Raw genomic sequence first — 22,059 nt, forward strand, 5'->3', positions numbered from 1 at the left:
GCGTCTGACAAAAATCCACACACAACACTGACTAGGCCTAAATCGCCATGTGTCATATGCAAGGGAGACCACTTCCACAAAGATTGTCCCTGCATCCCTCGGATACTAAGGGACTGGTCTCCCCGTTTGCACAATTCGGTGGCGTCAACCTCTGATAGCCATGTTGACAACCCACCGTCAACTAGTGAAAGTGAAGTCACAGGACAGAGAGGGAAAGCTAGATTTCCCTGCAAACTATGTGAAGGCGACCATGCCATCCACCATTGTCCCTTCTTAGACAAGGCTAAAAGAGTTTTGGAAGATCGCCCGGTTTTACCAGTGCAACTTCCTCCTGGATATCAAAAACTCCTGCCAAGTCCTTCACCAGTTGAGAACCCGGCTGGCCCGCTCAGGTGGTCAGCCGAAGCACCTATCATTGAGGATGAACCGTCTGAATCCATACCTGACGAAAGTCAAAAGGTTGAGGTGGCAGTTGACCCAGTTTTGCCTTCAGAGGGTCTATCTTCGAATGATACCGTCACAGAGGAGAATAAAGACGACACTGTCCAAATTCTCTTCATCAACACAGACTCTGACGAACCAGTGGGCAATTTGACCATTCCTTTATCACAGGAAGGAACTTCGTCAGAGTCATACCCGGCCGTCTATTCGGTCCCACCACCAAGCAACCTAGTTGTCTCGTTCGACTGGAACCAACTAGGCAGACCCCGTTTACCGGAAAGCATACCATTCAGGATTATCGTTCAAATATACAGAATGGTAATGGCTGGCACTATCATTGATGAGGGTGCATCTGTGAGTATCCTTTCCTCTATTTCTTGGAAAGTGCTTGGTTCGCCAACGCTTTTGCCTGAAATGAGAAATCTGATAGGCTTTGATGAAGGAACCAGTCGACCTTTAGGGATCCTCCCCAATGTGCCCATAACATTGAAAGGGAAGACCGTTCAAATGAACGTGATGGTCGTTCAAGGACCCTTGGATTATAACCTACTCCTTGGACGAGACTATATATATTGCATGGGAGCCATCGTCTCCTCACTCTTTAGAGTAATGTGTTTTCCGCACGAAGGAAGAGTGTCAAGCTTGTGGACCAGCTTTCATTTCCCGGATCACGCATCGCAAATAGTAATATACCATCCCTAAATGGTCTCTTCACGCAAGAAATGTCTCAACCCATGGTCCGTCCTCCTGATGAGCGCGAGTAATTCAGGAGGATATGACTGAAACCCAGGGGGCATGCATCCTGGTCTGCTTCGGCAGGAAAACTTTGGGTGTAGGGTAGGTTTCCGCGGGAGAATATGACTAGTCCGTACCCCGTCCGTGATTGGAAGAGGGGTTGTTCTAGAATAAGATTCTTTTGTCAAAGTTATGTGAGTTGGCGGGCTTCGTCGCTCACCTTTGTTTATCTCGGTAGACATCGCCGAAGAAGTGTTTTATTCGTGGCCGCGAATGGAGCAATCTTTGGTAACCTGAAAGAGGTAGGCCTCTCTCGGTAAAACAATTGTTTTGCCGGACTAAAGTAGGGGTAACCTTGAAACTCTGTTTTATACCTGGGGGCATGCAAACCTTTCGGAGTGCAAGCAAGGGGCGACTATTTATTTTTTAAATTTTTAGGTCCTCCCTTTAAACTTGTAGGTATAACCCTTTAAACTCGTAGGATTAGCCGTTTCCGAACTTGCATAACGAAAGGATGCGGGGCATAGCTTTGTAAGATGAAGCTCCATAAAAAATAGAATCTTAATGAGACATTCTGATCATATGACTAGGTAATCAAGTAGTTTTAGCACACAGTTCATGCTCGTTAACAAATAAACGCAAGATCCGAGCAGTTTTAGCACATAGTTCATGCTCGTTAAAAAATAAACATAAGATCGAGCAAGTGTTTCAATCCGCGTTTAAGCTCGTTAAAAAATGAACTACCCGGTAAATAACCGCAGTGAATGTAATATCATCAGCCATTAAAGCCTTGGTCGTGTTTGCCCGTCACCTCCACTTTTCCATTGGCCGATCGTTCACCTCCATATGTTTGTTTACCCATTTTGAGGAACAACTGCGAAGAGTGATTTCACTAGCCATCCTTGTGACACTGCCATGATTGGAAAATTCCAACCTGTACCTGGAATCAGCTGCTAACCTGTTTCATCACTCGTTCCTCAAAAGACGAGTCTTCTTTAAGCTCTTTTCATATGACTCGTAAAATATGAAAAGATTGCCGAGTCCTTGGCCTTCCAGCTCGTTAAAGGGACATGAAGTGCTATCCCTCCTCTAGATTTTAATCTTTTTGGACCTGAGGGATCATTGCACAAAAAGATCGAGAGCTTGTTTTATTCGGCTCGTTAAAACTATCGAAAACTCGTCCCTTCTGTATTGTTTTATACTTTTTCGGACGTAAGGGATTAGATGATGAAAAAGGACTTTTGGAGTTAACTTTATGTACCTTTTCAGACTCTCTAAAAATGAAAAGGACCAAGTTATCTTTGTCGTTAGATTCGTTAAAATCATTAAATAGCGACAAACTTGTCTTTAGACGAGAACGAGTTTCACTATCGCTAGGCTCGTTAAAACATAGCGATGGGCTTGCCCGAAGGGAAAGTTATAGAACAAGCATATGTTATCCTCCTCAAGCTTGACAAAAATAAAGAGGTACTGGTCAGCAATGACTGGGGAAAATTGGGAGAAACTCAAGAAAAATTTGATGGTAGCAAGTCGCTCTTGAACATGACACTTTTCCTCCGTACCACAATCGGGTTGGGTTGTTTCATTCACCGGTCACATCACCATGGTCTCACCATACCATCCATATTTGGGGTAATGCTACTGATCCATCGCATCAGTGTCGCCATATGTTCAAGAGAAGTCGTTCAGAAAAGTCAACCATGTCCCATCCACTGCTGTACATTATCCTTCATCCTTTCATGACCGCCACCCTGAATCATATGTCACAGATCGTTTTCACCTCCATCAAAATCATTAGCTCCGTTCCATGCCATTGATGTGGGATTCATTAAGGCCCTCCTTTGACGGATCTCTTCTTGTCGACATCAACTCATTATCCAAGAAGTTGATCTAGGAACAAACCCTTCAGTACTTTGAAGCTTGCATGCCTCAATGGCAAGTTTCTCACTTCCGGCGACAGGTATACATCAATGACCTTCGACCGGAAGATTTTGCGTGGTGTTTGACGCCAAGTCCTTTATTCACACCATGTGAATTGTACTGCAGTACCTTGAGGTTCATTATCATTATCGGTGATTCCTCTCACGCTTGTTAACGGTTTACCTCATTGACCGGTAATCAAGCGATGTCTTTCCATGTTCGACTTCAGAACATTTCTCACATGGATCGACTTGTACTTAGAGTGAATATCGAACGAGTTTGAAGATCCAGGATCTAGTTTCATCCATCCAGGCTGCGATATATATTCAGGAAAGATAAAGACATTGACATGTACATCATTGTAGCAGATAATCATCCTACCCAAAGGATGATAGTTTCATCAAAATTATCAGTCTACCATCAGATGATTGTCTGTTCTATGTACAGAAAAATGAATTTATAAAGCTGAGCATGGGAATGCCCACCTCAGCTAGATCATGAAAGCAGTATGAAAAATAATGTATTGTATTGTATTGTATTACAGGTCTCCTCCAAGCAATGAATGAACTTCGGATCCTCCTGATAAAGCATTTCACCCGATAAACGGCCTCATACTTTAGGGGGCAACTGTTATAGACATTTTTGTGCCTTACAGCTATAAGCATGAAATGTCCATAATCTAAGGATCCAAAGTCCCTAAACATGTTGTTCCTACCCCTAGAGGAACAAGGCTAACAAACCACAGCAATTCACAGAAGTTCTCCACCAGAAATTGCTCAAAAACAAGTCAATTCAGGATCAATTCAGTGGCTCCACTAGGTGTTTGCGCTGAAATGCAAAGTCAACACTGGCTACCTGCACTGCAACGCAGGTAGAAGCACTACCAGGGTGTGCTGAGCGAGAGTTGACAAATGGAAAGTTCATTCCAAGAGGTGTCAAGACCCAGGAAGCTTCCAAAATCTTCCTCAATGACACTTGCCTCAGTGAATTCGACTAGTGATGAGTAAGAGGTTCCCAATCTCCAAGTGGAAGCAAGAACCTCCAAGTGGAATCAAGAACTGACAGAGGGAGAGGACACTAGTGAGATCTCAAGCTGACTCATCCTCTCTCCAAACATCTATATATGGATCTCTCTTCCATGAGATCTAGAGGTTGGAATTTTGTTATTGCAAAGAATTGTTGTTGGTTTGAGATTGGAATCATTGGGTGCTTAATGCTTTGAAGGAAGGGGAAGATAGGAATTTCATTTGCTAGGAAGGAGATGCTAGATTGGAGCCTTCTGGGTTGTATCTCTTCCTCAACCTTGTTATTCATCAATAAAGCTATCTTGGTTTCTCCTATATACTGGTGTATCTTTGATGTACGATTGCATTAGTATGTTTAGTTTATTTCTAATCCTGAACTAGTTATGAATATGAATCTATGTCTTTGTGTAGTGTTCTCTTCTTGTGATCTTGCAGAAACCTCTTGAAGCTGGGCAAGCGAGAAGGCAAGTAGCTGGGAACTCCCAAAGAGAAGAGAAACCGGATCGAGGGACAAACGGAAGACACCGGTTAGTCCATCCATCTCTCTTCATTCTTAATTCATAAAGGAAGAATACTAGAATAGCTGTTTCTGTTTGTTGCTAAGGCATTGTCACACCTTAGGTGGATAGGATCGTCCTGCATAGGCATTTTTCCCCACAACACTCTCGAGACAAGAAAGTAAAGCACAAGAGGACTTGTACAACTACCAACACTTGGTTATCTGTTGTCCTCTCTCTTTATGAAAGAAATTGTTGTCTTTGGTCATTGATACCCTGATGGAAAATATGTTTTGTTCAGAGTGAGTCTTGGTGAAAACACAACACTTGCACTTTAACTAGTACCACCTACTCTAATTGGTTCTTTTGGGTTAACCCTTGTCAATTCAGTCAAGTAGAGTAAGGTGAGGGGGAAAGCCTTAACAAGTATTGCTAGAGGTATATATAAAATAATTCTTTGAAGGGACAACCTATTTTACTCTCAATAAGTCAGGATCCCTATTCTGCCTCTGAAATAAATAAGTGCCTATGCATAGTTCTTTAAAAAATGAAAAAAAATGATGAAAAATGAAAATTAAATAAGGTGAAAGAAGAGAAAGGCTTCTTATGTAGAGAGGTGATGCAAGTAACTCTGCTGGGGTACTGACCAGGTTTGCTGGTAGCAGAGCGATGCTTGTTTTCTTGCGTGACTCCGCTGGGGTAATGTACAGGCATGTTGGCAGCGGAGCAACACCATAGATGAAACTAAAACTCTCACACCTTTATTACTTTTGCACCAATAGACCCCTCATCCCAAATTGAAACAACTGACTTGACTTGGCTTGGAACATGTGCTAACCGATCAAGAGAATGGTAAGGGACTATATCTTCAACTCAAGCGTAGTGTTGAAGCCGTGATAATAGAAGAATCGAACAATACTTCTGGAGGAGTTAGACTCGCTTTTCATGAACAAGGTCCATAAAGAGATCTGGAGTTCTACCAGTGTGTTGCCAATGTTGTAGCAGCTACAACCACCCTCCAAAATTTTTCCTTCTCTTCGTTTTGGTGCCTCCCTCCTCAAAGCCATCCCAGCTAGCCTACACTGATTATGTGCTTGTGTTTATTCATTTTCACCTATCGTTTAATAGCTTGTGTTCACTCACTTGTCCCGTCGGTCAACCAAAAGCACATCTGACACTTGGTTCACATCTGGTCAATCAGCTGTCGAGAAAAATTGCACAAACCTGGAGGACGGTCTATCTTCCCCTCAGGAATTGCGCAGAGCAGCCCAACAACTACCCTACACTCAGAAATTGCGCATAGCAAGCCAACTGACACTGTTGTCCAGAAATGCGTAGTTTCAACCAATTGGCATTGCTCTCCAAAATTGCACAGAGCAGCCCAGGCTAGCTACATTTCCCTCCAAAAATGCGCAGAATTGGCCCAGCTGCACATCTCTTCAGAAATGTGTAGAGCAGCCCAGGCCAGTTGCAATGTTCTCCAGAATTGCGCAAAACTGGCTAGCTGCACTACTCTCCAGAAATGCGCAAAGCAGCCCAACATCACTGATCTAGAAAATTGCGCAAAGTTGACTAGCTAGCCAGGGCAATTCAGCCTGGAAACAACGCAGAAGTTTTCCCTCAGTGGTTGTCTGTCAAATGTTCCAGTAGGTTACCCGATTCCCTCTAGAATTGCACAATCCTTCTTTGCACACTAGGAAACTTTTCCTGAAAAAATAAAAAAGTGAAAAGGAATCCTGAAATTCTAGGGATGTATTTTTAGCAATGGGAGTTACATGAAAATTCATTTTTAGAAACTCCCCGCCAAGTGTCACCTTTTCCTAGATTTGTGGGATGTGCGTCATAAAACCTAATTTCACCAAATATATTTAAACGAAGCGTTAGAACTCATTATTCACATTAGATCTTGGATCTATGGCATTCTCGAGGCATATAGGAACCTTCAGTACATTCAGCGCAACTTTTCCGGGTAAGTTTTGCTTTTCATGCATTTTGCCACTTTTTTTGTCACTTTTTAGTTTTCAGCTTGTATGAGTGTTGTTTCCTTCCTTTTATGGAATGAGTGTTGGAGTTTCAATGTCTTTTAGCTTATAGAAGTGTTGTTTCAAGTTTTTCATTACCTTTCCTTAGTATCGCATGCATAAAATTGTTTATGCACTCATAATCATCGTTTCAGCGACTCGCTTCATGAGCTTCTTGGTTTTGTCGTTTCACTGATTTATGCACTTGCTCAAATTGCATGCATGTCTATTTCACTCAGATCTACACCAACTTCACACACACATTCAATCCTTCGTGTTTTCAGGTTGCCTTTGGGTAGATTCGGGCTTTCTTGGTCCAAATCTTGTCTCTCCCAACATGATTTGCGCAATCCTGGCAGCTAAGGCTCTGCCTTGCCTCCAGGAATTGTGCAGAGGCTACCCACACTATCTCCCAACTATGCTTTGTGCAATACTAGGAGGTAGTGCCTAGTCCTTCCCACTGGAACTGCACAATGTGCAGTTCAACCCAGCAACCCAACCTGACTGTTCTACGCATTGTGTAGTTTTAGTCAGTTGTCAACCTCATTGGACTATGCATTGTTCAAATCCAGTCAGCAGTGAACCTCACTGGCAGCTGGGACTACGCAATGCGTAGTTCCAGCTGATAGTTTCTCATCTTCCTGGTGTCAATGCTGTGCAATATTGCTCATTAGTCACCATTTTGTTGCCTGAATGTTTCTCAAGTTTCTTAATGTTTTTCATCTGACATTGTGTTGCCGTGAGTGTCTTCTCTGTCTCCAGGTACGACAGGTTTTTTAGCATCTTCTCAGCAGTACTAGTATCATGGCCTCCAAGAGAGCTGGATCAAAAGATATAGTTGAAAGAAGTAGTGGGGATTTGGTTGAACAAGGGTCTATGCAATTTCCCGTGTGCACAAACATAAACCTGTTCATTGAGAAGGGCACCAAGATCACATGGAAATACATCAATACTATTTTCTTAGGCAACTTTGAGGAGAATATGGAGGATCGACAGGTCTATGTGAACATCTATAACTCAGGATTGTACAAAGTTTCATGCAGGTTTCTCGTGTTCCCATGCGCAAATGTGATCCACTAGATTGTCTCACACATTGGTCTTAATACAATGATACTCAACAGTGTCACTGGAGCAAAGCTTGCTTCCTCTAAGGCAGAATATTATCAACAGATGTATCATTTGCCACTACTAGTGAGCAGGATGGATGCACCATTCTACACTCCCAACAACAACATGAACACACAAGAGACATCTTAAAGTGTGGGGTAAGGGAGCTAGCAAAGTTTAGGATGACACCCAACTAGATATACATGACAAAGACACTCAGGAAGGCATACTAGTTCTTGGCCATATTCGCATGCTGCTTGTATGACCAAGGCAAGGGAGTACATATACCTTCCCACAAAGTTGGGTTGCTATGTTGGATTAGCTGGCAAGTGAAGGAAAACCTTTCAACTGGTTCGACATGTTGGCTCTCCAATTGAAAGTGCATGTATCCAATGCCTGGAGTCTGCCTAAGGATTAAGAAGCACGATTCTTCATGTATGCCTACCTACTAGATGTAATCTGTGCCCGTCAACAATTTCCTAGCATGGGTTGGGCATGGACACCTTCAGAGAGTGTTGTGAATGTGTATTGCAAGTTTCTCTCAAAATGCAGCTATCGAGGAGTCATACTTAGAATATTTTACCATTTCATCACCCCTCTGTACATGATGATCTTTGAACAAGATCCACCTTGCATGTCCCAGGAAGAAATGGAGGTGTTGTTGAACATTGCAGATTGGTATGCCTCACTCAAGGGCACCTTCATCATGATGTAAAATGCAGAGAAAGCTCTGCATGTGTTGCCTATATTTTCCACGAACAAGCTGGTCATGCAAGAGGTTGCATGCCACATCTCAAAGGGGTTATCAGCTGGATTGCATAGTAAGAAGAAGGCACCATGGCCTATGCTTCCTGTGCGAATTGGGTTGTACGCGACCGAGAGTTTCAAAGAAGTGGATGTTGAGGTCAAAGACTTCAAGAAGTTTAAGTTCAGCACAAATATTTTCAATCCGTACGATCCACATGGTTTATGCGGGGACCACTGTGTCAGAGTGTATTATTATTAGATCCATAGGGTGTGTCATTGGCTAGAGGAAGACCCCTGGAGATATTGTTATAACTCCTCTAGGCTCAACGAACTGGTAAGCATAGTAGTAGAGTGGCTAGAAGCACCACAGGGAGTAGAAACAAAAACAACAACAAGAAACAAACCTATGCAAGACAAAGGCAAGAGGAAGGTTGCCAGAATCATAGAGATGGAGAAAAGCTACAAGTTTAAGGAATACCCACTTGTGGAAAAGGTAGCCTTGGAGATAGATGAAAGGAGGCGACAACGCAACAGGAGGATAACACAAAGAAAGAGGGAGAAGAAAAGACTAGAAGATGATGAAAGGAAGTTGTAGGAAGTCCTGCAGAAGCTCAGAGAAGAACAAGAGTTGCGTAGAAGAGAGAAGGAAGCACAACATGGGCATGAGAAGGAATAGGAAAAGGAACTAGAGGAAGTGCAAGTCACACAAACAACGCAAACCGTGCCGATACAGGTTGAAGACTCTAAACTAACAACAAATAAGGAATAAGGTGAGCAGCCGCAGGAACAGGAACATGCTCTGCAAGATGAACTGATAGTGGAACATTTGGACATGGAGACAGAGCAACCAGAACATGATCAGGATACTGCCCTCATGCCAAAATCGACTAAGGTCACTCCACAGGCTCGACCAGCTCCAACAACAGAGTAAGTCTCGAGTGAAAAAGGGGATACCATTCTCCTTGAGGACCATTCGGGAAAATAGGTGTACAACATAACCTTTGATGAGTCACAACACAAAGTTGTACAAGCACGTAGAGCACGCACCCTAGATGATCATGCATCACCTGCACACTTTGAAGAACGAGTGATTGTGTAAGATGTATGAAGACATCCAACTGCCTTGGCCGATGTTATAAAGGCTTATGTCAAATCCACAAGCTCGAGTTTTAAGTTCTTAATAGAAAAGAATGAGCGCATGGCTAAGGAGTTGCAAGCAACCAGGTAGATAGAGGAACAATCAACAAGATCCGCCAGAGTAGAGATGAAGAAATACATACTTTTTGAAGTATCTACTCTTGAGATAGTCACACGGAGACTACATGACAAGTTTGTCATTGTGCACAAAGCAGTTGTCCATCTACATGGTCATCAGTAGCAGTGCATCAAGATAGTGCGAACACTCATAGATATACATGCCGCAGTTGATCATGTACAAACATGGACAATGAGGTACAAGGGAGCCCTACATCACTTGCACAAGATGATGAAGACACAGGTAGAGTTTGAAAAAGCATGCATCTAGAGTCTGATGTGGAACTATGAAGAACTCTTGCCACTCATCACTAGCGTTAAGGCTTCGTATGCACAGTTGTACAAGAGTTTGGATGTCATGGTGAGAAAGTATGGCACCCCATCAATTGGTACACTCACCGAGGCTAAAGAAAAGAACCAAGTCAGACTCGAGCTTGATGCGTACTTTGATCAGTTGATGCTCACGACCACTAGTGTAGATTTGCAAGTCAGCGCAGATAACATGCAAATGTACATCGTCGACCCAGCCTTGCTTAGGACTAAGCTGCGCGTGTTACAAGATGAGTTGGACAGAGGTTCTAAATCAGTATACCTAGAAGGAATGGAGGCAAGAGTTCGTTTCCTGAAAGACATCATCAAAGAGTACGCGAACATCATTACACACTACCAAGCATGACATCTATTCGTCACTGAGGATCACAGGGAGGAGGTTGATGAGCTAGTCTTTCCATAACCATCCGAGTCTTAGTGTTGTTTTTTCTGGCTGACTCAAGCCAATTTTGTCCCACATGGGTATATGTGGAAAATGTATCATTTTGTAAACATGATGTAAAGTGAAATTCCAAGTGTCATTAGTGGAATACAAATAGTCATATGTAATGTAAAGAGTTATGTAATAAAGTTGAAGATTCATGAGGGTAGTCCAAGAACCACAAAGGGGAATGTCAAGGGTCACCCCACCCTTTGTTATAAATAGAACGTCATAACTCATAGAATGGGCTTTTGGGAGCCAAGATTTTGCTAGGAATTGCTTAGAGAGGGCTTGGAGATTATTGTGACGAGCCTTGGCTTCTCCATAGTGCAAAGTGAGTATGTATCTTTGGAGGAGCAGGCGATGTTGACTATAACGTTCCATTATTTAGGCTAGTGGCTGTCATGGTTGTATGTATGGATGGAACTTCCACTTTATATAATATAATAGAGCTAGCACATTCATGCATATGTTGTTATTGTAGTTCGACTATTCTGGTTACTTTAGCAATGTATGTAGTTTTAACTTATGCATTGATGTATGAACTATTACATATGTGATTGTATGAATCTTATCGAAGCGTGTTGTTGGTTTAACTCATCATTTTGGATTGTCGACTACTCTGCTTTCTAGTTTGTGATGTCATTCAACTCATGTGTTCCTTTCAGGATGCATACTATTACATGCTTCTAAGGGATACACTTCTTTTCCCCTTCCGTGTGTTAGAACCTCCCCATGCATCTCTCTTGAATTTCTGCAAGGTCACACACTTGCTTTCGACAAGGATATCTTGCTTACCTCTGCGCGCTATTGTAGTCAAGGCATAAATTTACCACCCACTGTTGGGATTCCTACTCCAAACGTCTAAGGTCTAGTTGGGACTTCTTACCGGGGAGATCCCCTGACATGTTGGCAGGTCCAGCACCGTCAACAAGCCAATCTTGGGTTAACCTAAACATAAGACCTTAGTAGAATATATGGCAGTTTAGTGAGTTCCTTACATCTTTATTTTCACTTCTTCATTATCCTTCAATCACTAATTATGAATCACCATGGTCCCTTGGGCAACCATTTTGGGATAATTCCTAAATTAACACATCTGGTTGGAGATGAAACCCCATGGTTCATTCCAAGGTCAAATATGATGCCTTAAATTGGGTCTATAGTTTTGAAAATCCATTTAGTACTTGCAATTTATATAGTTACAAACTCCCTAAATCTAGATGATCTCTTGGTACTAATCATACCACATAGTTCCTTGGGAATTTGTGACTTTCAATCCATAAGTTACATAATAGAGGATCAAATTAGTCCTAAAAATGCACAATATTGTTACACAAAATTCACACCATATATAAAATAGACCCATTATGATAGTTTCATATGAATTTAGTACCCTAATGGTTGATTTGGCATTCTCTTATGCCTTAGGTCACTTCCTTTCCTATATATACCTTTTAATTCCTCTATGTAAGATAGTTTTACTCAAAGGGAATTATTCTATCTTTGAAACACTCATTTACTATTACTTGATTTAATTGTTGATCTCCTTCCATCTCTCCGAATTCATTATACTTGATTGTGCCTATCATTTCCACACATGTACAAGGAATACTTTTTCTAGTTTAGTTCCAACCTTGCAAGTTCAATAGATCCATCCTAAACCATATTCCTTTGCATGGTTCCACTCATACACTAGGTCTACCTACTTTGCATGTTTCATTGATTTATCTTTACATTAATAGAACTAGATTTTTTATTGGTTATATTCAATATATATCTCTATATAGAGCTTAAGTTAAGTGGTTTCTTGTAGGAATTTACAATTGAGTATGTAGATCATTTCAAAATGTGGACTACTTTTGGATAACTATCACAACTTTCCCCTTTAACCCATTTAGTTTCATCGTCTACACTAATTAATTTCAAGTGAATTTTCTTACTCTTTTGTCATTTCTTGCATTAGAAATTCTAACTCATTGAAAGAGTTATCAATGAATTATCCTAATTATTTCACCTTATGCTCTCATTTAACTTGTTTTTGCAACATAATTTGGAACCTAATCAAATCACCTCAATCACCTACATCTTTGACTTGTTATTAAAAAAATCTAAAAATCCTAATTAATCTAGTATATTTACTAAGATTTCCACAATCAGTTTATCCCTTAAAAATAAGCTATGACTCCAAACTTATCTTTTTACCTTTTAATAATGTGTCCACTCAGGTGTTCTTCTATATTTACCCTTACACAATGTAGAGTAGCATGAATATATTCATTCACTACAACCTATAAATAAAATCTCTATAACCACTTATAAATTATGCACTGGCTAGAAAGAACAAAGTTGGAATTGTACACAATTGAAAAATCATGAAATTTATTGCTTAAAAGAGGTATAATTATCCTAATAAATCAAATGTGTAATAAGAACATATCCCTAAACCAATAAATAAGATATATATATATATATATATTTTTTTTTTTTCTTTTTTTAACAACTAGGATAATCGGTAACTGGTGAGAGTTATCCTGAGTAGGCCCAGGATCAAATCCAACTAGCTGCCACTATAATAAGATTTATTTTTAAACAAGTTAATGTATCCAAAAACAAGACAGTAAAAATCAAAAGGGTTCAAGAAATATAGGACAATAGAGATTACTTGTTGTGAGATGACCGTTTGTACAAATACGGTTGCATTTGCTAAAACCTTTTCCCATTTAGGTCCCCTTACATTACGAAGAAGATATTCTGATACCGATGATCCGTATGCCCAATATCCAATGATAGCCATCCCATAGTAAAATGATAGGCCCACTGAGAATTGGAAGTATAAGACCTTCTCCATGTTTGTGATAGCTGGTTGTTTTAATGTTCCCTGTACACGACAAAAATGATAATCTCAGAAAATAACAATAAGCGATTTCAAATAACGATAAATTGAGAGACTTCAAATCTTGTTATTCTAAAATATAGATATTTAAAAGGACTAAAATTGATACGCTATACTTAATCACTTTATGTTTTATTAATAAAAATAGTAATAATAATATTATTATTTAAATTATAATTGTAATTGTATTATATTATATTATATTATGTTATGGTATTATTCAATTTCATATTTCAGATTATTTTGTATTTTAATAAATAATATATATATATATATTATTTTTTTTATTATTTAAATTTTTTATTTATTATTTATTTATAATTTATTTTATTTATATTTATTATTATTATTATTATTATTATTTATTTTTTATTTTATTTTATATTTAATTTATATTTTTTATTTTATGTTATTTATTTATTTATTTTATTTTATTTTTATCTTTTATTTTTATATTTTATATTTTATATTTATTTTACATTTATTTATTTATTTTATATTATTATTATTATTATTATTTATTTTATTATTATTATTAAAAGGAGCAGAAACATTTTCACAGGTCCTACATTCAGCATCATTACAGTTAAGCCCAGAAGATATTAATGCTTTTCATGTATATAGGAATAAGAGACTGTTAAAGGTCCCATTGGACCTATTACAGATTGAACCAATAAGAGAACCAACTCCTAGCATAAGCTTGGAGGGAAGTTCAAAAGAAAATTTTGAAGAAGAAACCCAAGAGAAGTCAAATCATGAGTCGGAGAACTCAGAACAACAATCTCAGAATGGAGGAGGAAACACAAATAAATATTCCGAGAAAGATATAGCTGGAAGTACTGAGGAAGCAGTCGAATAGTCCTTGGCAAAGAAGCAGGCAGAGGTTGCTTCCACTTCAGTTCAACCAGGGAAGGTTCCAGTCATTTACCTTGACAAGGAATGGGATAAATTCAATAAGAAGCTCAAAACAAGCACAAATATTGAGGAAAAATCTGATTTTCAAACCCCCAAAGAGACCTAGCACAAAGAAAAGCCAGAAACAACAGAGCAAGGCACTACAGGTACTTAGGATATTGAGGTTATTCTTGTTTTTCCTACTTCCGAAATTGTCTTGAGAATTGAGGAGATACCTCCATTAGTTATATTCTACAGTCCTACTCATAAGGCTGTAGTTAAAAGACAAAGGAAGAAGAGGAAACTAGACACCACGACTATTGCAACTCTAGAGAATGAACCAATGGATGTTGTGTGGAAGGACACTCCTGTTGACCCATCATAGAATCTCACGAAGTTGTCATAGTTCACAGGAGCTTATGCCACAACAACCATAAATAAGGCAATGAAAGTCTGAATGCTACTAAAGGAAAAAGAACAGAAAATTCTGCTACTTGAACAACAATTAGAACAAGAAAAAACTAATCAACAAGCAGAACAATAGGTAGCTCAACTTCAGAGGGAATTTGAGTAGATGAGGTTATAGCACCAGACCAGCTTATCAGAAAAGGAATCACAGATTCACCAAATGCAAACCATGTTGGATAGATTCAAAGATAACATGCAAACTGACAAATTCATCAAAGAAGAAATCAAGCTCAATTCCCCATTAATTCAGCAGGAAGAAATGTTCTGCTAGAAAATCTCACAGATTAATCCTTACTGTGAGGCCAGTGATAAATTGAAAAACCAAGTAATTGATATGAGGTTTGAATACGAAGAGATCCATAAAAATATTTCTGAATTTATCACCTGGCAAGAGTCTGAGGAGGGAAGAAAGGTTGACCTACCAAAAATAGAGGAATCCCACAAAGATATTATGTTTACAGTGGGTATTCACAGTTGAAATAGGCAGAAAGGGCGACAGTGATAGCAACGATGGAGATAGACAACGCATAACAAGGAAGAAGCAATTAAAAAGCTAACCAAACTGAATTGGGAGACATACTAACAGTTTCTAGTAAAACCACACAACCAGTGAATGACTCTGCGGTGTTAACAACCTTTGCACATAAGATGATGCCAACTTTGTCAGATGCCCTATTTGCCAGGTAGTTAAAATCCACAATCAGCTAGCCACCTCAGCTAAAACCAATGATCGACATTTGCAACCTCAAAGATCAAGTTATCCGATTAAGTTAGTTCAAGTTCAAAGGAGCTAGTCATTAGTGTAATTCTATTTTTAGTTTTATTTTTTCCCACTCTAAGGAAGGTTGTTTGAAATATCCTCGGATATTTTTGTAATAATCTATTTTTGAGGCATGTATTTTAATATTTAAACCCCTCTTATGCATTTAGAGAGGGGTCCAGAATTTTGTCAAAAATACTTTTCAAGACATTACACTTCTGTATTTTTGGGAAGGCTTTGATGAAATTAATGGAACATGATCTATTTTTCTTTGAATATCTAGCATGCTCTACTGAAATTACACTTTTGTACTCTTAGAGTGTATTGGATTGGATGAAATTGGGTCAATATTGTTGAGCACATGAGCAGGACCTATCATATATGGTACTTTTATCGTATGGTTGTGTTTTATTTATGTATTAGCAATACTTTTTCTCTTGATTGTTTTATGTATGAAATTCTAAGTTATAGTTCTGCATTATTGTACTTTTGTATGATGTTTTAGCTCTAATTCCGTTTTGAATACATGAACAATTTACATATGCAATATAGTTTTCTCAATTATTTTGTCTAACTATTTATCCAAAACAATTATCGTTAAATGATTTCATTTATTTTGGCAGTTGAATGATCTTTATTACCAATTCCTTTGAGACATCATTGTAGATCGCATATCTTAATTTATTCCCAGGTATATTTATAGTTAGATAATGTTAGATATATATATATATATATATATATATATATATATATATATATATATATATATATATATATGTGTGTGTTTATTATTTAGATTAAATTATACTTAGTTGAATCGTTCCCTACTACTTCGAATATCATCTCATCAAAATTATCAATCCTCTTTAGGAAACTGGTCCCATTATCCCCAGTCAGAGTCACTATACCAAATGGAAAAGGAGTTGCTTTCAAGGTTCAAACTGGGTGGTTATCCCTCATATTGTTGCAGCAAATTTCGTGGCTTCAACAGGAGGCTGCTAGCCAAGAGGTATGGAGAGAGGCTATGGTGGAGGAGTATGCATCTATCATTAAGAACAACGTTTGGGAAGTGGTGCCTAGGCCTTAGGGCAAGTCAGTTGTGACTTCCAGGTGGCTCTACAAGATCAAACATGTTGCAGATGGAAGCATTGAGAAGTTCAAGGCAAGGTTTGTGGCTAGAGGGTTCTCATAGATGGAGTTGACTATGATGATACTTTCGCTCCCGTAGCTTGGTACACTTCTATCCGGTCCCTTATTTCTATTGTTGCAGAAATGGGTTGGCATATCCATCAGATGGATGTGAAGACTGCATTTCTGAATGGAGTTATAGAGGAGGAGGTGTATGTTGAGCAGCCTGTTATAAACAATTTTTGGCACTACAACCCCAATCATATATGTCCATAAACCAAGGGCTTCTAAATCCATAAAAGTGTTGTTTCATGCCCTAAAGGAACAAGGTCAGCTGATTACATTATCTCTCAGAAGTTCTCCATAGAAAACTGCTTAGAATTGGTCAAAACTGGACCATACAGGTTGCTCAGTGCTCAGGGTGCGATGCATCTCACCTGTCCAGTGTAAAAGGTGCGATGCATACTGGAAAGCCCTTCTGTAGGGTGCGATGGGCATGAATGGACAAATGGCAGAGACAGTTTGCGAAGTGGATGATCAAGGAATCTTCCAGAAACTTCTCCTGTGACATTTGCCTCTCTGAATTCGCCCAGGGATGAGTAAGAGATCACCAATCTCCAAGTGGAATCAATAACTATCAGATAGAAGACACTAATCAAAATCCCAGAAGCTGAATCACCTCCCTGCAATCATCTATATATGGATCCCTCATCCCTCAGATCCAGGGGCTGGAATTTTGTATCTTGTAGGGAAGTGTTGTTGGTTTCTTAGTGGAATATCATAGTGTTGGGTGATCTAAGCTTTTCATGAGGTGAAGAAGGGCTTTCATGCTGGGAGGATGACGCTGGGTCAGATCAATGGGTTGTAATCCTCTCTTCTAATCTTCATATTAATAAAGCTATTCAAGTTTTCCTCCACATTCTTGTATGACTGATAGTATATGCATTTGTGTGGTCAATATATATCTGGTCCTATATTGCTTATGATTGTAGATCTGTGCACTTTAAAGGTATTATGCTGCTTTGACTTTACAAGTACTCTTTGAAAGCAAAGTGGTCAAGGGAGAAGCGGCAAAGACCTGTCGGTGAGGAGAAGGAACAAGCAAAGAACCGAGTGCAAGATCAAGGTTGGTATTCTTTGATCCTCTCCTATCTACTTCTCATAAAGGAAAATGAAAATAACTTTAATCTGTTTGTTTCTAAGATAGCTACCCGTCTTAGTGGGACTAGCATCTCTGCATAGACACTAGATTTCCCGATAACAAAATGGTGACTCCACTAGGGAGCGAATAGCTTGTTTTCTTGTCTATACTTGTTTGCTTTATAAACTTACAAATGGAGCCTGAAGTTAAGCCAACTAGCCTTCGGTTTGCATTTTCTATGCAAGTGCAAAGTAGATCAATGCTGCTTTAGTCTATCTCCGGGTTTTGTTTATAAACTAAACAATCAATTTTCAAACACCCTAATTGCCCTAGTGGTGGCTCTAGTAACCTCATTAGATTAGCCCCTGTGATTTCTGTTTATTGACTATCATTAGCTCGGCCTAAATCCCTGAACTAAGCTGCAAACTGTGACCAAGAACCAAGTTGAAGTCTCATCCCTGGACCAGCGCACTTTCTCCTCTTGGGAATCTGGATGCATCACACCTCCCGTGTGCAGTAGGTGCGCTGCATCGCACTTTCTGCATGTTGCAGGTGTGCTGATCAAATAAGACCTCTTCTGCTCTCAGATTTTGGTTTCTTTGTTCACTCTCTTCAGCTTTATTCAGGAGTTTTGCTATCTGTGATTAGTATACCACTGTGGAAACTCCCTTCCTTTGCATGATTCTGCCTCCATAGTACAAAGAATTGTGAATGTTTTTATGTATTGTGTGCCATTTACAGTTCTCTTTTACAAAAAGTAGCGTAATCAAACTGTCGTCTTTTGATTTGAAAGTGTCGCAAGTGTCATTTTCAGTCAAAGAAAAGAATTCTATTGTTATTGATGGTCGATTATATAGTTACTCTTGTATTTGATTTGAATTAGTATTTTTTCAGGTGTCGAAAGCAGTTTTCAATTCAAAGTTGCAAAGTGTCATCATTATCTTCCTTTTGTTTTTGAAGATAAATTTGTTAGTATTGTCGCTTTGAAAAGATAATTCATATTTGTACTTAACATTCTTCTTGTCATTCACACATTAAGAAGGCTGAAAAAAACTACACGCATGTTCATTTGCATTTAGATTGCTTGTTGGTTTGATTTAGGACAGTGCATCTAGTGTGTGCTCTCTGCTCTATGTTGAAAGAATGTCATCTCTCTTTCTTTAGTAGCTAGGATTTTCATTACAAAAAGAAGATTAAATGATTGTTTATCATCTTAGATTGCATTTCAGGAATTGTATATCTACATCACACGGTGAACCTGAAAGGAAAATTTCTTAAGAAATATCAACTGTAAAATAAATTCAATGAACATAAAAATGCTTTGGAACCTAACACACAACATTTAGAAGTCTAGGCTAGAGATGTATTCCGGCGTCGTAAATCCTGGTAACTATCACTTTCATTGTTGGTTGGGTGATTCCTCCTCTTTGAGATGACAAGTGCCAGCACAGACTTGTGCTCCCACGTAACGTCGAGTATATATTGGGAGACCACAATAGGCTATATCCTTTATCCATAGGAATCCGTGTCTGCTGCTCTATTTATCGCAATGCACTGAACACAACATGGGAAGATTGACTGCCATACCATAAAAAGTATTCTATAGTTTTGCGATTTCTTTGGTGATCCCTCTGTCTAGATTTCCAGAGTAGTCTCTTTCGTTCCTTTTCAAACTCCTTAAAGGAAAAGGTACATCTGAGCACTTGTCACTTCAGTGTCATTAAAAATTGAAGGCGACTAGAGTCATCTTTTGTTTTTTCTCAACTCTTAAAAATTGAAAAAGCAAGTTGTGTCAAAGTGTCTAAAATTTATTTCAATCGGAATAACGTCACTATTCCCGCGTTGGTCTTAGGTTGAGGAAAATGGAGTCCACTAACCAAGGATTTCCCCTTGGGGGAAATCCTGGTCATTTCTTCTCTTGGGGAGATGTTGGTGCACCTCATATGGCCACATTGTCACTTCCAGGATTGACGACTGGCTTGCCAATATGGCTCTTCTCGACCTCCGTCGTTCAGAACATCGTGATTCCTGAAAAATCAAGTCAGCAACTAGATGATACTAAAGTTACCCCAACCTTCTACTTCGTCTGATTCCCCGTCTCCTCCTTCCTCTTCACTTGATGAAGCTGGTAAAGCCAAAAGTCAAGTAACTAAGAAGGAGAAGAAGGGGAAGGAGAAGAAGGAAAAGAAGAAGAAGGAACCAAAGGCAAAAAGGGGTAACCATACGTCGTCTAACAAAACTCCACACACTACACCGTCCAAACCTAAATCTCCATGTGTCATTTGCAAAGGAGACCACTATCATCGAGATTGTCCTTGTATCCCTCGGATCTTAAGGGACTGGTCTCCTCGTTTGCACAATCCGGTGTCATCAACCTTTGAAAATCATGTTGAATGTACAGCATCAAGTAGTGAAAGTGAAGCATGTGGACAGAAAAGGAAATGTAAATTTCCTTGTAAACTGTGTGAAGGTGACCAGGTCGTCCACTGTTGTCTCTTCCTAGACAAAGCAAAAAGAGTCTTGGATAACCGTCCCGCTTCATCGCTGCGGCTTCCTCCTGGATACAAGAAAGTCTTGTCGAGTCCATCGCTAGTTGAAAACTCGACCGACACAACTTTGTGGTTGATCGAAACATCTATCATTGAAGATAAACCTGCTGAATCCATACCAGATGAAAGTCAAAAGGTTGAGGTGGTAGTCGACCCGGTCATGTCTTCCGAAGGTCCATCTTTAGATGATCCAATCACCGAAGAGAATGAGAACGACACGTTCAAATTCTTTTCGTAAACACAGAATTCAATGAACATGGGGGAAATCTACCCGTTCCTTTACCGCAGGAAGGAAGTTCGCCAGAGTCATATCCGGTCGTCTATTCGGTCCCACCTCCAAGCAACCTAGTGGTTTTCTTCGATTGGAATCTACTAGGTAGACCCCGTCTACCGTCTAATGTACCATTTCGAATCTTTGTTCAAGCTTACAGAATGGTCATGGTCGATACCATCATAGATGAAGGGGCTTCTATGAGTATCATTTCCTCGACTACTTGGAAAGCGCTTGGTTCACCATTGCTTATGCCTGAGATGATAAATCTGACAGGCTTCGACAAAGGAACTAGTCGACCATTAGGGATCCTTCCAAATGTGCCTATAACTTTGAGAAGGAAACCCATGTATACGAATGTAATGGTAGTCCAAGGGCCTTTAGATTACAATCTACTCCTTGGGCGTGACTATATTTATTGCACGGGAGCCATTATCTCCTCACTCTTTCGAGTAATGTGTTTTTCGCATGAAGGCAGAGTGGTCTAACTCGTAGACCAGCTTTCGTTCCCTGGCTCACACATGGAAAATAGTCAAATACCATCCCTAAATGGTATTTTCATGCAAGGAATGTCTCATCAATATCCAATCCGTCCACCTGAAGAACGTGAGTAATTCGGGGGTCGTGACTGAAACCCAGGGGGCATGCACCCTGGTCTGCTTCGGCAGGAAAACTCTGGGTATAGGGTAGGTTTCTATGAAGGATATATGACTAGTTTGACACCCGTCCGTATAAGAAAATGGGATTAGACCGAATAAGATACCTCCATTAGAAGGTATGCCTTTCCTGATAGAACAAATGTTTCATTTGCAAATTGAGGGGTAACCTATAAAAGGTAGGCCTTTCCTGACAAAGCAAATGTTTTGTTTGCAAATTGAGGGGTAACCTCGAAACTCTACTTCACTATACCTGGGGGCATGCAAACCTTTTTGCGTGCAAGTGAAGAGCGACCATTTATTTTCTTAGTTTGTAGATTTTCAAACCCTTTAAACTTGTAGGATTGGTTGTTCCTAGCTTACATAAAGAAAGGATACAGAGCAAAGCTTCGAAAGGTGCAAGCTCCATAAAAATGGAATCTATCGATGAGATGTCCTTATTATACGACTGGCACAAGCAAATTTTATGTGAAGTTCAAGCTCGTTAAAAATTAAACCTAAGCAATGAGCAAATGTTTCCCCCAAAGTTTAAGCTCATTAAAAAATGAACCAATTTCTGGTAAATAACCATTGTGAATGCATTATCATCAGCTCCTGAGCCTTGGTCATGTTCTCATCATCACCTCCACTTTGTTTTAGCTGATCATTCGCCTCCATTTGATTGTTTACCCCTTTTGAGGAATAGCTACGAAGAGTGATTCTGTTAGCCATCCTTATGACACTACCATGATTGGAAAATTCCAAACCTTACCTGGGATTAGTTGCTACCTGAAATTATCACTCATTCCTCAAAAAACG

General features: G+C 39.5%; 1 protein-coding gene across 2 annotated transcripts in view; it reads right to left on the minus strand.

Moving 5' to 3' along the window:
• LOC149173560 (putative proline transporter 2) overlaps positions 1–22,059 on the minus strand; it is a 335,454-nt gene that overhangs the window by 102,762 nt on the left and 210,633 nt on the right. For both annotated transcript variants that reach the window (XM_089427960.1, XM_089427958.1), the window contains exon 6: positions 13,164–13,379. In XM_089427960.1, coding sequence (XP_089284086.1) covers positions 13,164–13,379 — 216 coding nt within the window. The remainder of the gene's footprint in view (positions 1–13,163; positions 13,380–22,059) is intronic.

This window comes from Pinus tabuliformis, chromosome 4_2 (assembly GCF_031772625.1).
Source record: "Pinus tabuliformis cultivar Carrire ecotype Pingquan chromosome 4_2, CPIR1, whole genome shotgun sequence".
NCBI classification, from domain to species: domain Eukaryota; kingdom Viridiplantae; phylum Streptophyta; class Pinopsida; order Pinales; family Pinaceae; genus Pinus; species Pinus tabuliformis.